This window comes from Pseudochaenichthys georgianus, chromosome 1 (genome assembly GCF_902827115.2).
Source record: "Pseudochaenichthys georgianus chromosome 1, fPseGeo1.2, whole genome shotgun sequence".
In the NCBI taxonomy this organism is placed as follows: domain Eukaryota; kingdom Metazoa; phylum Chordata; class Actinopteri; order Perciformes; family Channichthyidae; genus Pseudochaenichthys; species Pseudochaenichthys georgianus.
The window spans coordinates 30411839-30422258 of NC_047503.1; the positions used below are offsets into that span (position 1 = coordinate 30411839).

The following is a 10420-nucleotide window of genomic DNA, read 5'->3' on the forward strand; positions in this document are numbered from 1 at the left end:
ATATAATACGGGAGTTTACCCAACAAAGCTTTATAAATAAACGTGTACCAATGACTGAGCCTCCGTACAGAGAGTGATGGTAAACCTGCCTTGGTATACAGTGTACAGTGATGTGTAAGCGCTTTACAATTTGTGACAAATCTCAGAGCACTGTGATACGCAGCATCCAATTTGCTCAGGTAATTGGCAGGTGCATTCATATAGACCAGATCACCATAGTCCAGCACAGGTAAAAAGGTCACAGTGACTAGCCTTTTCCTGGCCTCAAGCGAGAAGCAGGACTTGTTTCTGAAAAAGAAACCTAGCCTAACCCTCAGTTTTTTAAGCAGGTTATTGACATGAAGTTTAAAAGAGAGACAATCATCAAGCCAGATACCAAGGTATTTGTAACAGGCAACAACTTCAAGTTTTGTTCCTTGTGTAGTTACAATATCTAAAACAGGCTCTGGTGTCTTTTTAGCTTTTGAAAAGAGCATTACCTTGGTTTTATCCACATTTAAAAGAAGCTTTAATTCAGAGAGCTGAGTCTGAATAGTGTTAAAAACAGAGTTTTTAACACTATTCAAAGCTTGCCAGTGTATACAAGTATTTTCACACATTTTTAGCAAACCGTGTGTTATGTACAGTATTATCTATAAGAAAACAACAGTGTCCATAAAAAGATGTAGCCTGTTTTTTATTATTAAAAGGGCTTGTCAGTTTTAGTTCATCTGGTGTTAATGTGGTGTGGGTGTTAGCCTCAATGCAAATACTGGGAGTCATTTTGTTTGTGTTTGTTGTTATTCTACAGTGCTAACAAATCATATTTTAATCATGATGTGAAATAAAATGGTGAAAAAGCAAAGGTCGGCTGGCAGTGATAGAAACAAAAAAACATTCCAAAAAACAGGTAGTGGTGTGCAAAACAAGCACAAGGCTAAACAATAAGGGCAACTCAAGTCAACTGGTTTTGTACTGGCGTAAACAAAATACAGAAAGTTGTATTCATCTGTGTCCATCTTTAACTAGTATTCAGAATCAGAACCTGAATTCCTTTATTCGTCCCCAAAAGAGGACATTTAAGTTGTTACAGCATAGTATAGCTAGATACGAAGAAAATAGAACACTTTTAAATAGCATGCACATTTGATTTATTCCTCTAAACACTCACACCTCCCATTCTTGTTAGGGGAAGTGGTTAAATGTGTGAATACCACAGGATAGGTCTAACGTTCACGTGAACTCAGTGGCGTGACTATCGACGGTGCAGCCGGTCTGGGTGCCAACGCCCAGAGCCAGCCAGGGGCTCATGCTCTTTCATTTTTTTGTTGGGCCCTAATGGCATTTATTGGTTCACGCAGTCTTCAAAGTAACCAAGCAACCTAAATTAATTTGTCTGTCCAATGACCTTGCTCCCTTTCATGTCATGTGAACCGTGTAATCAACCTGTACTTTACTGTAGCTAGCAGCAGCAAGTTCGGTAGCATTATAAAAAAAGTAATAGCTTGCATCATTGCCATGTAGCTCCACAAGTGAAGCTGTATCCGTGGCTGTGCAACCTTCTTCTCCAGCCAGCCAGGAGGAGAGGCTGGTCCAACAGTTCCCCCAAGGGTCCCAACCAATAGGGGACTCTATGGCGCTATTGAGACCCCCAACGCCAAGATCAAAAGCTATATTATAGCAACCGGTCTATGTATGCCTACCGGCCCATTCCCCAGAGACAAACATCAAGGAAACAGGTTTAATCCTCTTCTTAGTTCGCTGTGCCGTTGTCAGGCTGTGGTGGTCTGAGGCCAGGGCAGGCTGTTGTTGATAGCCTATATATGTGGCGCTTCTGAGTGGTTGTGTATGTCTGTGCGTGTGTGAGCGCATCAGCGTGCGCTTATGTTTGGGGGCCCAAAACAATATTTGCACCGGGGCCAATCACAACCTTGTTACGCCACTGCGTGAACTACATCATGTTCTCACCATTTCAATACTAAAAGGATCAACAATTTATTCTATTAAATTATTCAAGAGTAAACATACGGCCACATAACTTTTAACAACAGGAGGAACAAACGTTGAGTGTTAGTTATTTTGTGTTGCTTTTATTGAATATTTTACATTTGTTTTCAAATCCACAGGTGCAGATACAACTTGTTGTCAAAGCAAATCAGCTCACATTGTTTATAAACATCTTCACAAAAATCAGTGTGAAGTTTTATTCTAAAGCACAAATGTTGAATTATGAAGTATGGTTTCATTTGGTGTACGGATGATTTGTACAAGAAAATGATTTCAGTCATCATAACCAGCGCACATATGGTACGCTGAAAAAAAATATAGAAGGATTTTTATCAGTAAGTGAGAACTCTATAAACCACATATATCCCCCCATCACCCCCCTCTTGTTAAGTAGGTCGTTTGTGCCTACATGTATTTTTGCAAGCTGTACCACACAAAAATCTCTGGCCTAGATATTTTTCTTTTCCATAAGCAGCCTTGCTGGGTAGCCACAGAAGTGAAACCAAACACATGTTTTAAGATCATTCATTCTTTCAGGGTCTTGCCTCCTTGTCTTAATCAAACTTCCTCTGCATCTATCCCCTGTTATCTTCATATAGTTTCAGTGCGCTGTGTTGTTTGTTGCCTACATGTATTTGTAATTATTTAGATTTAGAACAAAACTCTTGAAAGGCCAGGCAAAGCAATTCCAGTAAGACAGTATGTATTCTACTGTATATTTCATATCAATGTTAATGTAGGTTAATTTAAGTAATGACACATTAGTTAAATGAAGGCCATTAAAATATTATTTGTTATATAACTTGTGTTCATGTATTCAAGTGTTGTCAAAAAATGCCCCTACAAACAGATTTTAAAGTTTAAAAAGTATACTAAGCAATACTAATTAAGAATGCTTTTAGTAATACTTTCACAGCAATTCATTTAGAGATTTTATAACCCAGTGTTTATAATTTTTTTTACATTTCGTTTCATAATTGTAATGGTAGTCATGAAAGTAAACCAATGCTAAGTGGAAGTTGGCCACCAATGCAACAATATTTGATGAAAGCTAGGCTAAGCTATTCCTGTATACGTGCTCGAAGAGGACTGCTCCAGTGCAGGGCGGAGGCCTCTGGCTGTCATCACTTCATACACATATTCATTATTCGGGACCCGCTCGACCCTTCTTGCTCTTCTTCTGCTGCACACCCATCTTCTGACCTGTTGGTAGGGAAATATCACTATCACTGATCGCCTGATATTATGAAAAATCTATAGACATTGCAGAACTTTTTAAGTACCAAATTTAGACACATTTAAGACAAATTAAATGCACAAATGTTCACAATCTTGGGACTTGTTAATGGAGAATCCAAGATAGCAGACTATTATAAGTTTGGAGGGGCCAGCTTATCACAGTTTTTATTCTTTATTTTATTTTATTCAGGAGTAATGGCAAAGCAATTAAATGTAATGTAAACAAGAGTTCTTCACACATTCAGTATGAATTCTCTCTGCAGGCAAGTAAAGCAGACAGGCAGAGCAGTGTAAGTCGCTTTGGATAAAAGCGTCAGCTAAATGCAATGTAATGTAATAAACATAGGACAAATTAACCAAGGACTCCTTCATTTTTACATTTGTGATTTTATAACATGACATTAGTTTGATTGAAATGAAGTTATTTTAAGAATGAACTGTAAGGATCTTAAGAGTATACTCACATGTGAACATCTTGTATTGTGTTTTACGTGCATTTTACGTCAGTGCACTTACAGTAATTGTTTCCCCTATGGTTGAGGGTTTCAAGTATTACCAAATTAAAAGTCAGTAAGGTGTTTTTTTTGTAAGGAAACTACTCTAACACAAAGTGTAATATTTATCTTTAGACAACATGCGAAGAAATCTAAACAGAATAAAACACAAACAGTACGTTTAAAGAAGCTGTCCCCTCTTCCTGTGAAAGAGTGGTTATCTTTGTAATCGGCACATGAGCTGCAGATATCACAGAGGAACATCTTGTTTACAGCAGGTGGTTTTGGCTGTTTGATGATTTGTTATTCACTTTCCAGTACTCAGTACGCCGTTATGTTGAAGAGATTAAGAGCAACGTTTTTTTTATGCATATAGAAAAATGGTGGGACGATATATGGTGTGAATAAAAAATACAAGCTACATTTCAGAACTTTAAGTCGAGTATAATTTAAAGTAAAAGACAAACATCTCTACACAGATAGTTACACTCAGACATGACTAATAACCCTGTGAATGTTGTGGGAGTTAGGAGAAATTGAGAATAAGATTCACTTTCTATTTTACTTTTGTGTCTATGAGAAATAACAGATGTACCTTAAGTAATGACCTCCATTAATGTTGATATCTCTTTGCTAAATGACTATGAAAAAATGTGGGTTTGCTTTAGAGTATATTTTCTGTGAAGGAATATGTCTACAAAGCTTGGGAGAGAAGGCAGAATACATGTTTGAAGACCAAGCATCAAAAAGCCTGTGATTAAGTCAAATGTCAATAAACATATGAACATTGACATTTTATTTTGGTGACTTGTAAAATGATTAGGTCCGGGCATTTTGTGTCCATGTAATGGAAATAAAGAAATCAGTCAAGCAATCATATAGAGCAGGGTGTCAAACTCAAGGCCCGGGGGGCAAATCTTGCCTGCGACCTCATTTTATGTGGCCCTCAAGAAATTGCAAAGAATATTATATACAATACAATTGGTGTAATTGTTGAATATTTGCTTGCAATTATTTGCCCTAGACTTCTGCTTTCAGTCATAGTTATTTATGAAGTTATTACTAGAACTGATAATAATCCAATGCAGAGCCAATCATATAATACATTATTTAATATATATCTATATTTATATAGTCTTAAAATTACAACCGGCCCTTTGAGTGCAACCATAATGCTAATGTGGCTCGCAATGAAATTGAGTTTGACACCCCTGATGTAGAGTGAATAATGTCTCAACACACAGGAGGTACAGTAACCACGGCTGAAGATGGCAGAGCATTTCGAGGATTTTAGTCCATGCCCATAGCGATGGGAATAGGTATCTGAACTCACCCTGGGGACGATCAGCAGGATGAAGATTATGGTGGCGATCGTGCAGACGGTGCAGGCTGCGCCGATGATTAACACCAGAGGAAGATGATTCTTGCAGGTAAGGGCAGGAGGAACCTCTGCTGGGAGACATGGAGCCACTCCTGGATTAAAGGATGACAGCAAGCTGGGTTACACCAAATAAAATGTCTTCATGCAAATGTTCCTTTAGCATAACATCTTGTGATAGCATGGGATCCCTCCTCTGTTGCTCTCCCTGAGGTTTTTCCCATTTTTTCCCCTTAAACTGTGGGTTTTTCTGGAAGTTTTTCCTTGTACGATGTGAGGGTCTAAGGACAGAGGGTGTCGTTTTTCTCATACTGATATTCTGAACAATCTGTGCTGTTGTATTTGCTGTAAAGTGTCTCTACTGTAGGCTATTTTTTATTATATGTACTTTGTACAGCACTTTGGCTCGACCAAAAATCGTTTATAAATGTGCTATATAAATAAAACTTGATTTGATTTAGCACAACTTTAAATCATCATTAGCCAATTTGTTGATTTGGTATGTAGCCCTGTAAAAATATTAAATAGCACTTAAACCACTGCAATTCAATATTTTAGGGAAGTAAAAGTATACTTTATACTATAAGTGTTATCTGGTAAATGTAGTTACATGAATGTTACAAATGTTCTTGTGCCACCCATTTGCATCTACTCTTAATGACGCCAAACATGAGTATTGTCATTTAGGATATGTTCAATTTCTTTGTCTTGGTGATTTCTGTATTTTACCCCCCTCATTAAATAAGCCAAGTTTGTTTCAAAGAGAAGGGTTACCTCTTCAATACTTTTCTATGGATTAACTTTTTATAAACTCGGAAGAAAAGTACAAATGAATATTAATATAAGAATATTGAATATTGAATTTACAAATACAATTCTTTCAGCAGTGGGGACACAAGCAATGTTAACCTATTTTATATACTGTTGAGAATCTTTATACATTTTATGAACTCACCATACCTTTTAGTAGTTTGGGCTATGAAAACCTTAAGACCTAAACTCCTCCAACAATGCAACATAATTATACATAAGATATAAAACAATAAAATATATGCAAAAACACATAATAAAATACTGCAGGACAATGTGCAAGTGACCCATGGGCTAGTAAACGCAGACATTATATAACTATACATATATATACACACATGTTTGAAAGAACAAGATACAATAAAAACTGAATTTAAATTTGATGTAAAAAATAAAATAAAAGCCCACCTTTTATAAAAAGTGTATGTTCACTGCATGTGACTCTTCCATGAGGAAAATGTATGAAGACACATCGGTAGAAGCCAGAGTCGTGCACGGTCAGCCGGCTGATGGTGATGGTGTGGTCCTTCAGAGATCCATTTGTCTGAATCCTGTCCTTGTATCTCTCTCTCGGGGTGATGTTGTCAGGTGTTCCTCGACTAGAGTGATAGTATTGCACCTCTTTCTGCTCCTCATGATATTGATTCAGATACAGATACATCCCTTCATACTCGTTATTGCTGTTACTGTGGGGACACCCTGCAACGGAACACCTCAAGGTGACATTCTCGCCAGACGCTCGCCACACTGCGTTGTTGTCTGTCGAAAAGAAGAAGAAATGTCCCAAAAACAATATAGATCTGAAAGCAGAATGTAAAACTATTGCTGCACAAAAGTCTTACAACCAGCTGGTCTAGTGAACAATGTTGCACACAGACTTTAATAACATGTTTTTCAAAAGTGTTTTGAAAAGTAAATCATCTTACCTGCATTGGCAGAAAGAAAGAGCAACAGTGTGAAACAACTGAGGATCCTCATCGCGCAGCACTGACTGCATCCTGTCTTTGTCTCTCACATAAAGCCACAGCCATTGACAGCAAGGCCAACACACTTCCTTTACTGTGTGATATTGGCAATGATGCGACAACTGTGTCATTTCCTGTGACACAGTGATATGACCTTAGCCTGCGTGTAAATGGAAGACAAGGTAGGGGCTAAACAACTTCTAACCATAAGGAACCTCCATGACACAGGTGTCACATGACCTTCAAATGTTCTGGAAAGTTCCTTATACAGTTTTAGCCTTTATTTTATCTTATGAAGTCCCTAGTGACACACACTGAACAGTCTGGTGGGTCATGGGCCAGGTCATGTGACTTTGTGTTCCCATAACAACATGTCCAAGATGTCCATGTGCTAGGCTAACACATGTGACTGAACTAGTGTTACGAACTCAGACACTTAGGATGTAGGACCCAATTGCACGACCCGGGAGACAGAGGTAAAGTATTTGTAAGATACTTTATTTTCCAATACAGCAGTGAACAACAAAAAGGGTAACTATCAATCTCTAGCCGAGATGACAAAAATAGCGAACAAAAAATGAAAGCGCTCACGTAGTGAGGAATGAAACTTTTCACGAGCACAATAAACATCGACCTGACCATAGCATAAGACAATACGAACTGACATAGAACACTGGGAGACAGGGGAATTTAAGCACAGGGTGACAAGACACAGGTGGGACCAATCAGGGGCAGGGCTGACACTGATGAGCACAGGAGACACAGGATGGATGACAGGGGCAAACAATCAAGAAGCCTGGAATGAGAGAAAGCAAACATAAACAACATGAACCTCTATAGCATTTCTGGCAGTGCACAACAAATAGCTACATTTCAAAAGCTTGTTTTTTGTTGCTAAAGGTAAGATTCAAGCCATTTCAGAATTATAATGCTTACATAACATTTCCTTTATTACATTTAACCTGTTTTGAAAATAATATTTGATCATATTGATATGAAACAAATAAGATAAATATCGCTGTGACAAAACCTTACAGTTTCTCCGAAAATCTGAAGTGACATATATGCACAATTAGAAATATGATTATGATCTGCTCAGTTCATTTAGCTGATTCAATTATGTAATTAATATATTCTTTATTCTTCAATTCAAAGAATGTTAAAACAAATGTAAACCAAAAAAGCATCCTCATTAATTAAGTTATAAACAAGAGTTACTTTACCATTAAATCCCAATGTGACATATATGTCACATTTCAGATCATTGACACTAGGGGGGGGTTACTTGTCAGAAATGGGTTCTGCATGGTCTATTTTGTCTAAATTAGGTTCCCCATCATTTCCCCAAAAGTAGAAATGGGTCCAGTTTCTTATGGGTATCAAAATGTTTCAAAATTTAAAAAATGATAAAAGTCAACTCACCATAAAGTGTGGAGGAAACTTCTGTGTAGTAATGCAGTGGGAGTCACCGACTCATGAAGGAGACACGGGACGAGCAGGAGTTCTGATGTCAAACACTGAGATTTAATACAAGCATTGGCCGGAGAAATTCACATCACAAGTCACACAGTCAAAGGATCTGACTGCACGGGTGGGTTGCCATGTCAAATCTGATCAGCCTCGCATCTTGGTAGTCCTTTTAACTAGTTTACAGAGAGTCAACCCACATATTGGGGGAAGGTATCCGTGAACACCTGGAGACACTGAATCACTTATCTGACTCTATGGCTCTGTGACCGAGAGTTGACTGGTCATAAAACTGGTAATGTCAACAATAGCTGAGACTTCCCATTCCTTAAGACAGATAACAGACTTAGGGTTCGTCGTAAATGTCAACAGGCCGAAAGGTTAAATATCTTAGGAGTAAGGAAGAATTATTCTTTGACACTTAGGAGTAAGACAGAAATATTCTCTAACGTAAACGACGTTTATTATTCACAATTAATGTGAAATTAAAGACTTACACAAAATGATATCAACATTTCAATTTCTTTAGCATTCTGAGTTCATTGATAGGTGTCGAAAAATATACGTCATCAGCAGGCCATCACGTGGTTTCCGAAAATCACCGAGTGACACGAGTAGATTTTAGCCGAGACTGGCGGAAAATATGTCTCAAAATTCCGTGTGTGTAAAAAGACGATCCACAAGCAGAAATGTGAGATCCACGAGCAGAGATTTGAGATCCGCAAGCGCATTTTTAGTCGGCAAATACAAAATGGATTCACAAATGCCTGATCGAAAGTTGTCAATGTTAAAGAGATATTCAGATCTTTTTTTTATTTGTGAAAATATTTAGCGTATTTGCAGATCCGTTTTACACTTGCACATTTATTTGTGAGTTTGCAAATCTTTTAAATGCATTTGTGGATGGTGTTTTACATTTCCAAATCACATATTTACACACAAATTATTTTTATGTTCACACAAATAATTACGAGACATATATGCCCATAAAAGGGGAACATAAGAACACTAGTCATCATACTTTGCAAAAATGTACCCTATGCTTTTTAAAATGTTATCTAACACAAGGCGTTGAACAACATGCGAGTTTGTTACAATACTATAATTGTGTTTATTGTAGTCCACCTGTGCATCTCTAACATGTTGTAAGGATGTCTGTCCAATAGATGGCAGGATCGAGATGAATTCAGATTCTCATTAGCTGACTTTCACTTTCATTTTAAATCTTAAACAGATGTTTATATCATAAAGTTTGATATATATTGTATTCATTCAAATTGTATCATATTATACATTATTTAAAACCACATACTGTAAGTACAATAGTTGATTCAGTCAGTTTTGATTAAAAAAAAGTCAGAAAGTGCAGGTTTGAAAGTTTCAGAGTAACTCATTGCATGCCGATGATCAATTATCTGTTACAAGAACATGATGATAATGGTTTCGATTCCTTCATTTATTTTAAATGTTCAATAGAAAGTGAAATGAATGAAAGAGGAACAAGGAAAGAACGCTGGGAACGGCTCTTGTATACCTCTCTGTAGCCAAATGAGCTCATCAAGAAACCATCTGTTATATCCGGAGATTTAAATGTGTTGCATACACAGCCAACGTAACTTGAAATCCCCCTAGGAATAACCAGAAAGTGATTTTGGTTTCTATGTATGTACACATTTGATAGAGAAATCCTTCAAAAATAAATGCCATGTCTGAAATATAATCTACAAGCCCATGGCAAAAGTTAACACAATAAAATAATTCACATTCAATATCTTTTTCAATTTGACTTGTTTTGCATGTAAAAAAAATCACAACAGCAGTTAAAGGTTAGTCCTATCATTGTTTTGACTGAATTAAGTAATATTGACAGTGCTTTCCTTTGGCATGATGTATGAAGTTGTGGAAAAACAAATTAACACACAGACACACAGAATTACAATATTCACAGATGGATCAAAACAGTATTCACACAGTGTTCAAAAAAGTGTTACATTTTTAAGTTGAATTGTTCATGTTAGACTTTCAAATTAAAAACTTTTATAACGACGTTTTTTTTCCTATCAAATACAAAATGATTAACG

General features: G+C 37.0%; 1 protein-coding gene across 1 annotated transcript; it reads right to left on the reverse strand.

The window, feature by feature from the left end:
- Positions 1–2053: 2053 nt before the first annotated feature.
- Positions 2054–7025, reverse strand: LOC117453625 (uncharacterized). The gene is made up of 4 exons (XM_034092512.2): positions 6834–7025; positions 6316–6666; positions 5053–5192; positions 2054–3189 (listed from the first exon to the last, which is right to left on the reverse strand). The coding sequence occupies exons 1-4, from the start codon at positions 6883–6885 to the stop codon at positions 3043–3045; spliced, it is 690 nt and encodes a 229-aa protein (XP_033948403.1). The 5' UTR covers positions 6886–7025; the 3' UTR covers positions 2054–3042.
- Between the last annotated feature and the right edge of the window lie 3395 nt (positions 7026–10420).